The following is a 19734-nucleotide window of genomic DNA, read 5'->3' as shown; positions in this document are numbered from 1 at the left end:
ATGAATATATCTACTTAGTCACGTTTTGTTTACGTTTCTGTTTGTTTAATAGGGGTCTACGCACTGTGCACAATCAATATCGCAATCTATAGAAGCTGCTCACTGTTTGGTTATGACAGTGAAATAAATCGTTTACATCTATCAGATATAAGCGATTGGAATTATTTTACGACATTTATTTATGCGGATTTCAACTTTATATCCCGATATAATTATATATATATATATATATATATATATATATATATATATATATATATATATATATATATATATATATATATATATATATATATATATATATATATATATATATATATATATATATATATATATATATATATATATATATATATATATATATATATATATATATATATATATATATATATAATTTTTTTTTCATATATATTTCTGTCTAAATAATGAGAATTATTACTCGTGATTGAACAATTAATTGTTTGCAAATATATCTTTTTTTGCTCCAAATAAGTTTAATGTTAAAAATAAACAAACAGATTTTTTTAAAGTAATTTAATCAAAAATTAAAAGAGGATTGCTTTTTAACGGATCAAAATATGTTGTTATATGCCAATTGTCGTAGAAAAGATCTATGGATAAAAAAATACATTAATGAAAAATGGAAGGTGAGTTTTGTTTAAGAAATGTTCTTTTTTCTACCAAGTTAGTTGCCCATTTTGTTAGCAAGTTTCGTTTTTGTTGCTATCAGATATCGTTATTGGCATAAAAACTAAGCGAAAACATTTTCTACTGCATGCTAGACTAATTCAACAGAAATATTTATAAGGAAGTCAATAAATATTGGAATTTTTTTTTTGTTGAAAATATTGTGTTGTGGTTCCTATCTGTCAGCAGAGCCACATGATGATAGAATTAATGCATTTTATGTTGAAGTTTGGTAAGACTAGAAACTGGTATTCTAATTATACTTCACAAACTGCACATTACTATCTTTTTTCGTTCTCCAATTACTTTTTTTCTACTTAGTTTTGCTTGCAGAACTACGACTTTTGTGCGCGAAAGACGTACTATAAAATAATAAATACTATAAAATAAGCGAAAATTTGTACTGAAAATTTGTGTAAATCAATAAAAAGATGTAAATAAATAAATAAAAACAAAAATAAATAAAAAAACATAAATGAAAAAGTAAATCAATAAAAATTATATGAGAAAATTTCATTTTTAAACAACGAGAAAGTATAATTGTTATTGATACTTACGTCATCAATTTCATCAGGCTACTATTAATAACCCCTCCTTAATTTTTTATTAAAAAAAGTTTTTTAAAAGTTTTTTTAGGAAAAAATTTATAGTTTTCTCTTAAATTTTTTTTGAGTTAAAACAATGAAAAAAATTGGTGCCGGAAATAATTTTTTAAAATTAAAATCAAACAATTTTATTTCCGTTTGCATCTAAAATTATCTGCACATCCAACTTTGATTATGATATACAAACTTGACAAAGTAAAATTATTTCACATCACTAAAAAAACACACTTAAACTTAGAATATATTTTTGTTAATTTTTTTAAGTAATAATATCTTGCGTTTGAATATTTCGAATGTTTAGTTTTGAGTAGAAATGTACTCAAACGCTTGTGAAAATATTAATAAATTCTCGAAAAGGGTAAGCATATGATGGAAAAGATAATTTCCAATTCCATTCTCATCCCACGAAGAAAACGTGGAAGGTAACTTACGAAACCAGAGCACGCTGTTCATTTCCCAGTTATTTGATTACAGGAATATTTTAGTTCCTAAAGTTTTGGCAGGTTTTACCTCTTTAATATTTTTATGATTTATCTTGTTGAGAGTTTTAAGAAGAGTTATGTAAATTATAGATAAAATACCTATTCTTATTTTAAAACTTTAAACATAAACTGTAAATTACTAAAATACTGCTTGAAAAATATTCTTTGGAAAGTTTTTCTTGGTAAATGTGAAGAAAAAATAGTATATTTAGAGCTTTTTTTTGATGTTTAAGTATTTACAATTTCAGTAAATTATTGAAACAATTTTAGAATATTAATTTGTTGTTATATTTAACGTTTCTAATTTATGATGTCTTGATGTTAAAAATATTTTCAGTATCACAAACAATAATTTACTTCAAGTATTAAATTCAAAGTAAATTCTTAAAATAATTCTTTTAATTTGTATAAGAAAGTACTTTTTTGTAGCTTTAACACTACTGATTTGTTTGAATAGGTAATTAGAAACTACATTATGCACCATTATTATTCAAGATAGCCAGATGAGGCACCCTTATTACAATTCCAAATAAGACAATCTTACGGGAAACGCAGATTTTCATTTGTTTGGCGTAGAAAGGTTGACTAATTAGTTCTTTTTTTAAAACTTAGTAGAAATATTAGTATGCCAAGTTTGTTTCCTTACAAATTGAATAAATATACGAGAGAAAATTTAAAAATATCTCATCTTTTTTACTGTAAACCTTGTTTTTGCCTTTTTTTCATTCTAACTTTGAGCAGTCTCTCAAAAGCTACACATTGTTTAGGTTGAAAACTTAATGATACACCAACCTTCACTCTTAAAGTGTTAAACAAAGTATATAAAATCCTGTGTAAATGAACCTTGTTTTGGTGATGATCTTAAAAATCTAAAATAAACCTTGAGAGATACATTTATCCTCGGTTTCAAAACGTTTTTGATTCTTAATTTACGAATGATGATTAATCCTCGATTTCCGAAGGTTTTTCTAACCTTATTTTGAAAAGATAGATTCAATCTCGATATTAAAGGGATGTTATGTAAGCTTAATTTGAACCTTCATGTGAATGCGCAAGCTAAAAAAATTAAATTTTACATTGTTTTAAGCTTGAATGGTTCATTTGCTAAACATCATAATAAATCTTGTCGGGTTTTGTGATAAAGGTTGTTGCTGAAATTAAAATCAACCTTACACTGATATCTGGTGTATAGTAAGCACCCTTTAAAAAAAAGAAGCAAATATTTCAAACAAGTTGGAATATAGATATATTTTACTTGAAGTAAATAAATAAGCAATTGTTTTATTGGCTACGAATGGGCTTATGTGTTTTTTTTAATAACCGTTACCTAGCCTTTTCATTCACAGTAACTGTAGTCAATGACTCGTGAAGTTAAATTTTTTTTTAACGGGACACAAGACATTGATTTCATCTTACTTTCGATAAAATATATTTGTCTAAAAAGTAAAGAGCATTTATGTTTAATGTTTAAAGTTAATATTTTTAGTATATAAAATAAATTTTAATGTATAAAATACAAAACAAAATCTAAAATATCTACAAAAGTATACAACAGATATCTACAACAGATAGATGTATTTGTAAAATAATTTTACTGAAATTGTTTATAATCACCCCGCACGTGAAGTTTTTGATAATTTGTAATGATTTCAAATTTCTAAGAATTACTTTGCTGAAATAATCCTTACAGAACTTTTATTTGTGGTTTAAAACGATAGACGATGAGATGATATTATTTTTTAACTTTCTAATTGCTTTATATTTTATACAATTTGAAGGATTTATTAACAGAGATTTCTTAAATTACTTTAATATAAATACCTTTCGAAATTAAGTCAAACATTTACCCTATTTGTAAAGAAATGTTGCATAAGGTCAAATAAAACAAATTCTAAAATTTGAAAATAACATGTTTCGTATCTCCTTTAAATAAGAATTTAAATAATTTTTAAATTTGTTAAGAAATAGTTTAACATTGTAGGTATAAATCGAGCAAGGCTAAACATTTTTTACTGCATACCAGATTTATGATTTTATATTTAACTGAGTGAAACAAGGTCTGAATTTATTTTCGTCGCTATTCTAGATATACGCAGGTAAAAAGAAAAAACTCATGGCATTTTTGGAAACTAAACTTTTATTAAAAACTATTTGACCGAAAAATTTGAAATTTATGAAACATTGCTGTTTTCCCCCGACGTTATATTTTTTAGAAAGCTTTATGGTCAAATATTTTTTACAGATTATTTATTTGAAATAAACTGATTTCATATTGGGATATAATTTCATTGGTTAATATAAGCATAATAATAATAAATATACAATTTGCATAATTGGAATTGGATTTATTGTTTTTCAAAATATTCTCCATGATGATCAATACACTTTTGCATGCGTTTGAACCAATTTTCAAAGCACTTTTTCCAGTCCAATTGAGGTAACTCCAAAACATGCGTTTTGAATGCATCAACCGCTTCTTCGGGGGTCGAAAATCGTTGTCCACGTAATATATTTTTGATGTGTGGGAATAAGAAGAAGTCATTGGGTGCCAAATCAGGGCTGTACGGCGGATGACCCATCAGTTCGATCTTTCGCTCCGTCAGAGATGCCTTTGTTTGAGTCGATGTGTGAGAGCTCGCATTGTCATGATGAAGAATGATTCGCCTGTTCTTCTGCTTTTTTCGAATTTCTCCGATTACTTCTGGCAAACAAATGGTCGTGTACCATTCAGAATTGACCGTCCTGCGTTGCTCTAACGCCACTGTTGCCACATGACCGTTAATGCCGAAGAAACAGGCAATCATTTGTTTCGATGTGCTTCTTCTCGAACAACTTTTGTTGGTTTTGCCTCGTCTTGGAAGACCCATACAGTTGATTGCTGTTTTGTTTCCAGCTCATCCACGATTTGTCACCTGTGTAGATGTTATTCACAGCCTTTCATCTATCTTGAACGTATTTTTCCAACATTTCCTTGCCCCAATCGACACGAGCCTTTTTTTGAGCGTTTGTCAGATTATGCGGGATCCAACGCGAACAATTTTTTTTACACTCAAATGTTCATGCAATATTTTATTGATGCTAGTCATACTAATGTCCAAAGACGCCTCTATCTCACGGTATGTCACATGACGATCTTGCTTTATCAGTTCACGCACAGCATCGATCTTTTGTGGCACAACAACGGGTTTTGGGCGACCTGCACGGGATTCGTCCTGGATCGAACATCGACCGCGATTAAATTTGTTATACCAATTTTTTACAGTGCTGTAGGATGGCGCTTTATCGCTGAATAAAGAATTAAGTTCATCGAAGCACTCTTGTCTTGACAATCCACGTCGAAAGTTATGAAAAATAATGGCACGAAAATGTTCACGATTCAATTCCATTTTTTGAAAGAGAAGAACTTTTCAATTTACTGTCAACAACACAAATGAAGCTATAATGGTAAATCGTCTGCTCAATTTATGTTTACAAATATCAAACTTTCGATTAAAATCTTCTACGGTCGCCTAGCAGCACTATATAAATTTCTCAATTTTTACGATATTATAGAATATAATAAATGAAAAAAAAATATTGCTTAAAATTTGAATTAAAATATGAATACAGTATTTATAAAAATGTAAGCATGACTAAATATTCATACACAGGTTATTCCGTATTCACCACCTTAATATTTTTCCAAAACCTTCGTTAAAAATCTGTACCTTAAATGTTGGAAATTTATATATTTCATTAATGAAATGAGAACGGAATATGGTGAATCATAACGGAGATCACACATTTGAAATCTGTTTTAGTGGTCAAAAACATTGGTTTGGTCGAGTTAAAATTTCACCAAAGGTCATTATTTCATTATAAAATTTTGAAATGTTAAGCAAATATTAGTTCCTAAAGCTATAAGCAATTTTAAAAGCATTCAAACTAAGATGTTTCTATTCTGCAGGAAAAAGGTTTTCTTTTTTATTTGATTCATTAGTTAAATGCGTATGAATGTGCGTTTTTATTAATTCTACCTGAAATAATTCTAAATTTGCACTATTCTTTAATTTGTTGTAGCTGTCAGAAATGCTTCTCACCCCAGACCTTTTCAATATCTGAAATATCCTGCTGTGAGTTATTCTTTATGTTCTGTTCCGTTTCACCAGCCATTAATTCCTGTTAGGTAGTATTCACACTTGACTGGCATGTTCTCGCAGATGCTTATTGGATGATTAAAACCAGCGCGGTGTTAGGCATGTTCGAGAACAAATCGACTGTAGTATGCCCCCTCGAGATTTGTGTGCAATTATTGATGACCAGACTTATTATGGCTGCTCTAGTAGGAGAATTCTAATATTGTCTTGGTGATTAAATTCCCATTCTTGCAAGATAACTATATTAAATCTAATTTTATTAATAGATTTATTTAAAATAAGAAATTCAGGTTTAGTTTTGTCTTTAACTTTAGGTAAAATTTTTAAAAAATGAGTCAAGATAAAATATCTATAGAGTGCGTTTAGATAGAATGCTTAAAAAAAGTGTGTTCTGATAGAATTTTTAAAAAGTGTGTTTAGGGAATGCCCATATATGATGTCACGCAACGATAAATGGTGTCAGGATAAGTAATGTCACGTAACGAGGTGAAGAAAAGTGTGACAGTTTGTGACAAGGGGCTGGGAGGAAGTATGCCATTTAACATTTCGGTTAAAGAGAAAAATATTTAAAATCAACTGACTGAGTACTCTTTTTTATTATTTGTTTTATATTTTTTCATCTTTTCATCAAAAAAAGTACACATCTCTAATCATTATTAGTGTCACGCACACAAATGGCATTAAAAAACGTAGTTAAAGTTTTAAAATAAAATTTTAAATAAGATCGTTGACAAGTGTTTCGCTTCTAGATTGCTAGTATCTGTTTATATAATGTAGCATGACTAGTGAAGTTTATGGTGAAGTCTGATAAATGAGGGAATTAAAAATATTGAGGAAAAGTTGTTGCATCATGAATTAACAGCCCATCAGAGAGAATATCTAAAAAGTGATTTAAATCAAAAAATTGACTTAACAGTTGAATTGCAGTGTTTTGGTATGGAATGATAGTTGTTGACTTACGAGGGAAAAAAAGTAACTTTTGAAACGTTGGCGAGTATTTTCATCGAAAGCTTCAATATCACATCAGTATTGCTATACTTGTTATACACCATTGCTATTCATCAGCGCAGCATCATTGATGGCGGGCATGTAAAATGAATTGTAAACTGAATCCAAATTTATTCAGCTATTTTTTAAATTCCTATGAAATTATTTGAATTCAGAAATCATGAAAATTTTATGTTTTTATTTCATATAGTTCACTAATTGTTTCCTATGGGCATTGGTCATATCATGGCATAATTTAATATGAAAGTATTAATGAGGGAACAGCTCTGTTTAGAAAATTTGTGGATAAGTAATGAATAAGAAAAAAATGACAATTAAAAGCATATAGAAAATCTCATAAAAGTCGCCCTATTCGGTTCTAATGGCAAAGTAGTTCTTGTTATTATGGTAACGGTATTTAAAGACAATTTTTTGATTTTTAAAAAATATTTTTTTGGCTTTAAGATATATTTGGAAGAAGATGTGAATAACTAAAGTTTTCAGTTTAAAATTCTTGTCGAAACTTTAGAGAAATTTTATTTCTATGGCTCTCTCTGAGAACTTAATTTTCCACCCTGATCAAAAGTCTCAATTATCCAATTATCGAGCCATTTAGAAATAAATTTCTATCGTGATATAACATCTGTAATTTCAATAGATTGGCCATGTTAATAAGTGCAATTTTATTTATAACAAAATTGTACCTGAACATGCGTGGAGATTTAGCTTGCTGAGAAATTTGATCAAGTTTACATGCAATTATGTCATACTAATTTTGAGACTGTGAGTAAGCCCATAGAAATCCTATTGTTTGTATTGCTCAATAAAAATACCGCTAGAAAAAATTGAAAAATAAAGGTTCGGACATAGACTGTCCCGTTGATCTATCGAAATATTGATGACCAGTTTTTCCAGGCATTATAAGTATTTGAAAAAAAAGTCCTTAGTAGACAAAAAAATAAATGAAAAACAACACAATGCATTAAAAATAATAGTTGAGATGAAATTCTGGTGAACCATATTTTTCTCGCATCGTTTCATTGTACACGCCTCCGTTGGCCGAGTTTTTTTTTCTAAAGCGCCACTCTCCTACCCTTTTTGCACTTAAGAGTACTAATGCATATTTTTTTTTATAGGAGTTGCTATTTACAATCATTATCTTGCCATATAGGAAAAAAAATATGACAAGTATTGAATCAATCACAAAATATGTCAATACCAGATTAATGTCTTATCATGAACATTTCAGGCTCAAATAAACTCTGCGAAAAAACATAATTTTTTTTAAGTTTAATTTCTGTTGTATTATTTATGTTTCTCTTTAAAATATAGTCTTTTGCAAACAAGGAGGTGTTTATGAATAACATTGTTTTTTTCTCAGATCCTATCAGTATAAATAATAAATCTAAAAGTCAATGTGAAAATTTCTCTGTTAAAGAAAAATATGTTTTGTATAAATTGGCCATTTTTCTAAAAACCAACTGTTAAGTAATTTGACGTAAAATTTGTTTTCAATTGACTATATGACGTGTAAAAAGTATTAATAGATAGTTATATACTAAACAATAATTATATATTTTTTCTTAATTTCAGTTCAATATCAACAAAAATGTCTGCACCTGCTGAAGACAAAATAATGGATGGATATGTTCCATCAAAAATAAGTTTATTTCTAATAGTACTTGTGAAACTTTGTACATTCACTTTAATTGCTCTCCAATACTTCTTCTCAGAGCCAATGGTTGTCGAAAAATGTGATGACGACCAACACTTGGAAAAAATCTCCAGTACCGTGAACTATAAATTAAAATATCATTCTGAAATCTCATAACTTGTTGTGCGCAATGAGGGCTCTACAAGTTGATAGAAAGTCTTGGCGTATTCGTTTGGTGCTGGTTTCTATGGTAACTATTGCTTTCATGCAAATGATAGTAGCTCAGAGAAGGACTAAGAGGACAGCTATAATTCCCGGTGATATAATGATAGGTGCTTTATTCTCTGTGCATCACGCACCCGGTCAGAAACAAGCCCAGACAAGAACTTGCGGCGAAATTCGAGAACAGTATGGTCTACAAAGGGTCGAAGCATCATTTCAGACCATTGACGAAATCAATCGAAACCAGACCTTGTTACCAAACATCACGCTGGGCATTGAAATCCGTGATTCATGCTGGTACTCTCCTATAGCTCTTGACCAAAGCATTGAATTCATTAGAGATGCAATTAAGCTCAATGATGATGCCATTTCTGATAATGCCACTGCAGCCCAAGCTGAGAATACGCCAGAATGTCCTACGAAGCCAGCCAAGTCCCTCAAGAATCTTGTCGGCGTCATTGGTCCTGGATCCAGTACAGTTACCATCCAAGTTCAGAATCTATTACAGCTTTTTAGTATTCCTCAGATTGGATATTCTGCCACAAGTCGCGATCTCAGTGATAAGAGCTTTTATAAATATTTTCTGCGGGTCGTTCCATCGGACTTTTATCAAGCTCAGGTTATGGTTGATTTGGTTCGTGCATACAACTGGACATATGTATCAACTGTTCATACAGATGGTAAGTTTTACATTTATATACTTGCATGATTTTCACAACCATAATTTAATTAAAGTATTTTTGTAACCTTAAATCGAAAGTCGTCACAGTGTCTATGTACGTTTGCTCGGAAGCGGTTATACCGTTCTTCATGGCGTTTTTTCTTTTCAAAATTTTGTACTTGACTACAAATTACTACAACATTTAGGATTTCTTACTTTTATTTTCTTCGCAGAGATTTACATCCTGCTGCTTGAGTTGAGTGCAATTTTCAAAAACATGTTTTCATAAAAAAAAATTAATTTTAAAATAAATAGAAACAGAAAATTACAGAAAACCGTTTTGGAAAAATGTTTACTTTGGGTAATTCATTCAAATAAAAAAAAATATTGCAAGATTTCAATTAATTTAGCAATATTTTAATTTTCAGATGATTTTACAATACATAAATAAATTTTTTGCTGCCATATATTTTGCTGAAATAATGTACAATGTAAATAAATCCATGTCCTTTAAAAACACTAAAAGTTTCACAAAAAATATTTAATGTTTCAAAAAATGCTCTCAAGTTGAATGAAGGATTTTAATTTTATTCAAAGATTTGACAAAATATTAAAATGTAACATGACTGTATCATCCATTGTTCTAGTTTTAATTGAATTGAGTCTTTTATATTGTTCACCGAAATTTTTACTTTCAGATTTGTTTTAATTTCATACACATTTTCTTACGAACATTTAATTGCTTACGCACAGCTTTTTATGGTCTTTGTAGATGGAAAACCTTACATATTTGTCCTTCCTTTCATTAGTAGAAGTGAGTTTTACTAGTTAAGGAATTCTTTGATCACTAGACAATCTTAGCATTTTGTATGGATAGAAAAAAAAAGTTCTGGGCAAAATTACTTTTATTGAACTTTTGGAAGAAGATGGCTTTGGAATGCAAGAGGTATTTCCTTGCCCTGCTGGATTATTTTCATACTTTCTTTATTATAGCTGGACTATGAGTCTTTCATCATTTTTTTTCGGAATTTCGTGATTCGTATGTTCTATCCTAGAAATAAATTTCTCACTTTCTTCTTCTACATATTTTGGAACAATATAAGCGAATGTGTAGAAGAATAGTTGCGATAACTTCTTTTATGGTTGGGGTGCTGGATAACGAAATCACCCAGTCACTTACTAAGAAATCAATGAAATAATAGCGAAACATTTTTTTTCGAGTGTGAAGAATGCATGTTATTACTCTGTATTTTTTGTTATTCCAATAAAATTAATTGTGTGAAATATTTTAGTGAAATTCTGCGACACTGAGTAATGCTTCTAAATTTCGAGTGTAAAGAAACTATTCACTGGCTCATATTTTCACCTAAGCTCTTTAATAAATCTCAAAGTTAGGAAATTATTTGTTAATGTAATATTTTTACTATATGAAAGAATGTATTCAATTAATCTAATTTTTTTACTCGTTAAACTAAAATTAATGCTGTGAAATATTTTAGTAAAATTCTGTGATACTGGTAATACTTCTAAACTTCGAGTGTAAAGAAACTATTCACTGGCTCATATTTTCACCTACGCTCTTTAATAAATCTCAATGTTAGGAAATTATTTGTTAATGATTTGAAAGAATGTATTCAATTGATCTAATTTTTTTACTCGTTAAACTAAAATTAATGCTGTGAAATATTTTAGTAAAATTCTGTGATACTGGTAATACTTCTAAACTTCGAGTGTAAAGTAACTATTCACTGGCTCATATTTTCACCTACGCTCTTTAATAAATCTCAATGTTAGGAAATTATTTGTTAATGATTTGAAAGAATGTATTCAATTGATCTAATTTTTTTACTCGTTAAACTAAAATTAATGCTGTGAAATATTTTAGTAAAATTCTGTGATACTGGTAATACTTCTAAACTTCGAGTGTAAAGTAACTATTCACTGGCTCATATTTTCACCTACGCTGTTTAATAAATCTCAATGTTAGGAAATTATTTGTTAATGATTTGAAAGAATGTATTCAATTGATCTAATTTTTTTACTCGTTAAACTAAAATTAATGCTGTGAAATATTTTAGTAAAATTCTGTGATACTGGTAATACTTCTAAATTTCGAGTGTAAAAAACTATTCTCTGGCTCATACTTTCACCTACGCTCTTTAATAAATCTTAAAGTTAGGAAATTATTTGTTAATGTAATATTTTTACTATATGAAAGAATGTATTCAATTAATCTTTTTTTTACTCGTTAAACTAATTAATGCTGTGAAATATTTTAGTGAAATTCTGTGATACTGGTAATACTTCTAAATTTCGAGTGTAAAGAAACTATTCACTGGTTCATATTTTCACCTACGCTCTTTAATGAATCTCAAAATTAGGAAATTATTCGTTAATGTAATATTTTTTCTATTTGAAAGAATGTATTCAATTGCTCAAATTTTTTTACTCATTATTAAACTAAAATTAATGTAAATCTCGAGTGTTAATAAAGTATTCACTGGCTCATATTTTCTACCGCACTGTTTTATTACACTTCATTGTTCGGAAATATTTTAAGTGAAATTGTGCGTTAATGTAATAATTTTCATTTTCGAAGGAATGTATTGATTTTACTTAATTTTTTTACTCGCTATTCCAATAGGATTAATTGTTGTGAAATGTTTTAGCGAAATTCTGTGATACTATAATACTTCTAAATTTCGAGTGTAAAGAAATTTTTCACTGGCTCATATTTAGAAGAATGCTCATATTTTTAAGAATGATCGTGAACGAATATTGATCCACATTGAGTTCACTTTTTTTTTCTTAAGTCCATTTGATTTCATTTTAAAGGCAGTTTTGTTTTCAAATATTTATTGCGTGTTTGTTTTCGATTGCTAAGACTATGTTATTTTATTGGGATCACATATTTTTAATTTTCTTTTCATTTTTATAAGGATTCACCTCAATAAACAGTTTTTCATTCTTTGTTTCTCAATCTTTATATTTTCCAGTTTAGATTTATTGATTTCGTAAAGAAATAAATTTATTTGTACTTTGTTTTCAATATTTTAGACTTTTGTTTTTACTAAATTCATACACTTTTGTTCAGTTAAGAAATTGAAACATTTTAAGCTTTATTTTAGTTTTAAAATTTTGAATTTTAGTATCAGTTGTAAACTGTGTCTCTCCAAAATTGTTTTAATTGTTCAATTTATCATATCAAAAATTTATTTTGAAAAAAAAATCTTTCATTTAAATATTAGATGATAATAAATTACTGCTTTTTCCGAGAATGACCAATTTATAAACATAGTCATTACTATACCTTTATCATTCGCTGTTTGCGTTACCCATATAACACCGTTACCAGATTGCAACAAAAATGCGACAGTCACGAAACTGAGATCGTGTGGGTTTTGCGATGCCGCTGCACTGGTCGAAAAAGGTTACAACATGATACCATTAAACGAGGCATATAACTATTGCAGTGACGTCACAGTATGACGGAATTATAACTTATTTAAGTCTCACCAGGGCCACCGTGTGACTAAGTTGAGACGTTAATATGTCCTATCTTTGTTACACGGTTCACGGTTGCATTTTCAGTGGTTTCGAAAATGCGAAACTGTACTAATCTCAATTTTTTTTTGTACTGTATGACTGTTAATGTTACTTGTTTTCAACGTAATTTTAATGTTAATAAAGAAAAAAAAACTTTTTTTGTTCTTAAATTGATTTTTTTCTAGCTTTTTTGCCCTTGAAAATTTTGCATTTTTCTTATTTCAATTATTATGAAATAGCCCTTGTTAACTGTTATTGTAAAATAACCTTTGTTAACTCTTTACTGTTAACTGTTATTATAAAATAACCCTTAACAATTGTTAACTGTTAACTGCTATTATAAATGAACTGTTATTATAAAATAACCTTTATCCTTTGTTCTTTGTTAACTGTTATTATAAAATAACCTTTAACAATTGTTAACTGTTAACTGCTATTATAAATGAACTGTTATTATAAAATAACCTTTAACCTTTGTTCTTTGTTAACTGTTATTATAAAATAACCTTTAACAATTGAAAAACAGATGGATAGAAATTCCATTAAACCATAATTCAAACTTTCACAGACTATCAATATTTACTTTACAGAATATATCTGAACAAAATAAATCCAAAATAATAATTGAAATTAATCAAAATTTGCTGGTTATGAGAGGCTTGAAATTTATATACTGAAAAATTATTTATTTCCGCCATTTTCTTATGTTGAATTAATAAAGTCATAATTTTTCCCTAAAAAATATGCAAAAAGTGTATATGTAACTTTAAGAACACACTACATTTTAAACAGATCATCTTCAAGGCATTTACTATATAACCTATAAAAATATTAATAATGTTAAATAATGGGGGGAAAGCAGCTCTATTTTCTATGTATTCTATTATATTATTTCTATAAAAGAAAATTTTAAGACAAAAATTTCATAAGTAATTTTCAAGTTGATACAAAATCTCAGTCATATTTTTTGCTTTATAAACTAGGTTTTAACTGAGTCATTCGAAAAAGGTAATTTTTGTTGAATAAGTTAGGTACTAGTTTATTTTATAAGAAACAGCCCTTTTAATTAGTCAAATGATTTCTGTTACTTTCCTCATGCTGATAATGCTTTATCATATATCTGAAAATTTCATTTGTTAAAGTAATTCCTTTTTGTCATTCTTTTTCTTATCTAAAATCTTTTCAGGTTTAAAATGATTTTTTTTTCTTTTGCGAATTTTATCCATTAATTGGAAGACTATATTAAGACAAACCTAATTAACTTAGGAAACAAAAGTCTTTAAATTGCATGCGAGCAGTAATTTTTTCGCGTGCTTTCTAACAAGATCTAATTAGTGTATGTAGTTCGGCCCTAAAATATATTTTTTCTCTTTAACTTTCATTACTTTATTGAACATGTAATTTGTGATCATCGATATATTATTCATAATTCGTAATCTGAATAATTTTTTTTATTAAATCTGATTATATTAAAAATTATTATTTATTCATTATCTTAGTTTTATAAATGTTATTCCGATTACTTATAAAGTAACAGTTCAAAATTATTACAAATCCATATTTCAAAGATTTATTTTTAATTTAAATGCTTGGTAATGAACACAACTGTTTACACTGTTTAATTTCATTTAGCTTCTCGGCAAGGTCTTGATCTTGTAACCTTGGTATTGTTTAATACTCTAATTTTTATATTTTAATTTCTTCGTTATTTGTGTTGCTTTTATAATACTAGAGGGTAGGCTTCCTGTTCACATTCGCTCACAAGTCCTCGGAACTGCTTGAGCAGTTTTTTCAAATCACTTTGTGATCTGTGCTCGCTTTAATCACTCATTTCATCTGTTCAACTCATAGAAGAACGAGTACCGATAAAGTGGCAAACAATCAACATATTGAATTGATATTTGTTTTCAAAAAGAATTTACAATTTAATTTATCCCAAACTATCAGAAATTTAAATAAAATAAGACGCATTGATTATATCATGAGTCTTTAAGTGTACATAGCTACAAAATATCATAGTTTTATTGTATTTAACTAAATCACACGGTTCGAAATCATATTTAATTACGAAATCAAACACCTTCAAAACTAATGTTATTTTTAATTCTTTTTACAAAATTTATTAGTTACTACTATTAGTAATATTAGTAACTAATTTATTAGCTAGGAATGAGACATAAATACTTAATAATTAAAAAAACCTAAAAATAAAATATATATAAATGAGTGTTTGCAGAATTTGGTTTCACCTACCTTGTGTGCTTTTCCAATTTGAATTATTTCAGTAAAGTTTCAGTGTGTTTTTTTTCCTCTTAGTTATCATTATAGACCTAGTAAATTGTATTGACTTTAAGATTAACTAATTTATTAGTACTACAGCAAAATTTATTAGCTTTTAGTCTATGTACGAATAATAAAATCTACAGCACATAATTAAACAATCTGTTTATTTCGAGAACTGAGCTTAGTACTGTTAATTATTCAATATTTTATACTTATATTTCACTTCCGCTTTATTTTAAGTATGAGGATTAAAGTAGGAAAACCGTTTGTGTCTGTTTTCCACAAAAATAACGATAGAATCAACCCCTGTTACATTTTGAGGTTTAATAAATTTTGACTAATTGATACCTTGGAAAATCAGTTCTCCTCGAGAGTTATTACACAGTTAAGATCAGTTATTACACAGATATTTTGTTAGTCCTTTGGGATAGAACTGATAAATTTTATTTGAAAATAAATTTATCGATTTAAATTATTAATAATTTTATCTATTTAAATCCTTATTAAATTAATTTTAAATTATTATTAAATTTATTCAAAGATAAATTTATTTCGAAAACTTTAAAATTTAATAAACCTAAAAGCAGACGTTGAAACAAAAGTCTGAATACGTGACTGCAAAGAATAATAATTTTCAGATTTTTCAGCTCTCTCAAAGATTAAAGACCACATTTTACTAGATTCTGAATATTTAAAAAATATTGCATTGCTTGTGTGTTAATGTTTTCTACTGAGCATAATAAATTATAAGCATCACATAAATTACAAACGATAAGCATCACAAAATTACATAAATTTCTTAAAAAGTCCTAAACTGTTTAAAAAAAATTGCCTTAGTTATCACAGAAAATGTAAATTTAAAATCTTTGCATTAATATTTATTCATATTGAAAAAACGGCTTTTATTCGCATATAAAACTGAAACTGTTTTACATTTTTAAAGTGTAAAATCTAACGTTAAAAACATTTTTTTTCCATCAGGTCTCCGTCAGTCACAATTTAAAAACAATAAATACTTAACTCTTATCATATTTACAAATTAAATCATATTTGTTGATGTTAGAAAAAAAACTTATTTCGCATAAGTCACTGCTTAATAAAAGTTGTGTCACTTATTGTAACTCTTAATAGCTTATGATATAACCTAATGATAATGAATTTCAATTTCAAACGTCGTCAGTTTCGGGTTATTATGCATTTGCTTCACCAGTGAGGATTCTTTAAGAAAAGGGCAAAATATAAATAAATAATGTATGGGATATTTATTAATGGAATGTTTTAGAAATGCGTCCTTATGAAAATCGTAATAAAAATCTTACCATATTCTTAAGATTTCTCTAAATATCTTAAGTTAACTGTTTTTAAAGTCTTAAGCCAAAAGTTAAAAAGTTTATTTTTTCTATTAACTGTTATCTTTGTATAAGTCACAATTGAAAAATGAAAGCTGAAAGAATTTTCATTATATTGGAAAACTTAATCATGCTGGTTGATATTAGAAAAATTTTGCTAATTTCATATGAGTAGCAAATGGAAAACAAAAATTGCAACTGATTGAAATTCTTATCATATTTAATAACTTAATCACATTTGTTGATGTTAGAAGAAAAAATTGCTTATCTTTGCATAGGTTACAACTGAAAAATAAAAAGCCGTGCAACTTATTGGAACTCTTAATAGCTTTCAGGGCTATTTCCTCAAATGACTACGAATTTCGCATTCAAACGTCGCCAGTTTTCGGTCATTATGCATCCTCTTCATCAATGATGACGCTTTTCACTCCATTCAATCTTAACAAAGGCTTAAAAGACAGTAATTAGAGTCGATGGGCGAACTTAATACTTTTCGCTCTTTATTGGGAATCATTATCACCCTCTGACTCAAGCCATTAACAATTTACTCAGAGCGATTAATGGGGAAAAAAAACCTCCACAAAATTGCAGACACATTCAATTTCAGTAGAAACTTCATCGTTTTCTAAGACTGTAATCTGTCATCTTGTTGGAAGTAAATGCCTCCTTAATTTCCTCCAGATTTACAACTTTTTTTATTGTATTAAGAAAAATGCATTTTACATGTATGAATATTAGAAATGAGATGAACTCAGTCAAATTAAAGAGGTTGGTACTCATTACCGCAACTCTGGATTCGGGTGATAAAGTTTTCATATATTTTTTTTACTACAGATAAGGGGTACCAGATTTTATTATATTAAATTGTTCAAAATCAAAGGTCTATTTTTTACCATTAGACGACGCACAATAACGGGTTATACTAGGAAAAATATATTTCATGTATTTTCTTACTATAGAGTTAGTAATATCCTTTACAAAAAATAAGGTGTTTTGAGGTTGACACATGTAAAAAAATGCACCTGAGGTATAAAATAAGGTTATGTTTTGCACAAAAAATAATCTCATTTATAAACCTCAATTTCAAGCTCATTTACACCTCATAAAATCAACCTCATATATTACTCAGAAAAAATTTTTAGTTTATATTGGGTGAAATTATTTACACCTCAAATATACGTAATTGTTTGATGTGTAGGAAAAAAAACCGTACACCTAAAAAGCAACTCTCTTAACTCGTTTCTCTAACGAAGATTGCCATTAACCGCAAAATACCCGCCAGTGTTAATAAAGTCATACATAAAGTCATACTTCATTCACCTTGATTATACTCCTTGGGAGGTTGAACTTTTAGGGCTGTTTTTGAAATCAACTTCGAATGGATCATAAACAAACCTTGACATATCAAAACAACCTCATATAAACCTCGAATACTCTTTAAGTTTTTGTAAGAGACATGATTCATTCAATACATAGGGTGTGCGGGACGGACGGTGCCTCTTAACTGTTTCGGTTAAATGTTTATGTTTGTCTTATAAGTAAGGTGATTTCCGAAACCAAGACGGAGATTTAACCTGTTTATATTAAGTAACTAGTTTTGCTTTGTGCATGTTTGAAAACGGGGAAACCTCCCTGCAAGCTTCGGAATCGGTTTTTGTTAAATAAGGATTTTATGAGAAAAATATTCACGTTTCAGCTTTAAATTGAGTGAACAAATTACTTAGCTACGCAACAAATTAAGAACTTGAATAATTGTCTAGTTCATGAGACTTTTTTTTACAAGTATGTGACGTGCATGGATGAGTGATACATGAAAAAATACATAGACTCACCAAAAGTCTTGTACATAAATTTTCAATATGAGTACACTTCGACACTCGACACGCATCATAATGTTAGACTAGCACTTTACCATACGTTCCATTGTATGTTTCTGTCAATATCCGCATCAGCAGCACTGATATGTTCCTGCAGTGCTGTTGGCATGGGGGTATAAATACTCTACCTTTCTCAAGTTGGCATTGAGGGTGCACTAATTTCTCTCCTATATAGTGCTAGGGAACAATAAAAAGTATAAATTTTCGACCGCAGAGTATTTTTTTCGGACATCCAGTTGTGGATAATTTATTACACTGTAAAAATTGTTGCTTAATGTCTCTTCGAATTTGATGTTGAACAACACAAGAAATTGTGAACTTTCCATTTCATGAGTATTGTTCAATCTAAGCATCTATAAATTGGAAAAAGATAACGCCAAACTCGCCATGTATTCACATAGTAAATGAGTTAAATTTGCTCCAAAAACACCAATCTTGGCGAGCTCAGGATGTCGCCAGTAGTTTGCTCACAACGAATTAGAGTTGACGTAAGTTTGTTATTGGCGTTCGCTCTTCTATACAATGTGTACTGAAACAATAGTTCACCGTTAAAATTCGAATGTATATTTTTAGTTGTGTAATAACGATCATTATATTTTATTTTTAAATATTTGTGAACTGTATTAAATAATTTTATAATATTTAATTTCTATCCACTTCAGTTTCTTAAGCCCAGTTCGAATACATATTAATATTCTCTCATTGCTTTTGTTTAATTAACAAACTAACTTTATTTTAAGAAATATTGTATTTATGCATCCTAAAGTAATAATTCTTACTTTGTATTGCACCGTAAAAATAACTTTCATGACTTTAGTGTGTATCATCTTACTGGAATCATGACAGTTACTGGATTGCTGTTACTGTACACTAAATATTATAAGAGAACATTTTAGGTGTTTTATTAGATCCTTGCTTTTTGGTGTAATGGAACAACACTTTGGTGTAAAAAAGTTGGCAATATTTTTGGTGTTCAGACGCACGAACATTTTTGCAATGTAGCTTTACTGTACTACGGTTACATTTCCATTGATAGAAGAACAAAGAAAAGTATTTTAACGTATTTATTGTTCGAGCGAATATATTATTGCTTTTTGCAAAACAGAATAATAATCTGAAAAAAAACTAATCTGCTTTTTTATAAGTTGCTTAATTTAATTAAGCTCAAAAAATATTGTTCCACTAAATGTATTATATTTGTATGTTACTAATAAGGTAAAATAGAATGGATATATTTTTTAGCGT

At 28.4% G+C, this 19734-nt stretch overlaps 1 protein-coding gene across 2 annotated transcripts in view; it reads left to right on the top strand.

The window, feature by feature from the left end:
- LOC107440232 (metabotropic glutamate receptor 1-like) overlaps nt 1-19734 on the top strand; it is a 256108-nt gene that overhangs the window by 203172 nt on the left and 33202 nt on the right. For both annotated transcript variants that reach the window (XM_071181257.2, XM_043046352.3), the window contains one exon: nt 8491-9453. In XM_071181257.2, coding sequence (XP_071037358.2) covers nt 8742-9453 — 712 coding nt within the window. In that variant the 5' untranslated portion in view covers nt 8491-8741. The remainder of the gene's footprint in view (nt 1-8490; nt 9454-19734) is intronic.

The sequence above is a fragment of the Parasteatoda tepidariorum genome, chromosome 8 (assembly GCF_982258835.1).
Source record: "Parasteatoda tepidariorum strain Cologne lab strain chromosome 8, Ptep-v5.0, whole genome shotgun sequence".
NCBI lineage: Eukaryota > Metazoa > Arthropoda > Arachnida > Araneae > Theridiidae > Parasteatoda > Parasteatoda tepidariorum.
This window is presented reverse-complemented; position numbering and strand designations above follow the sequence as displayed.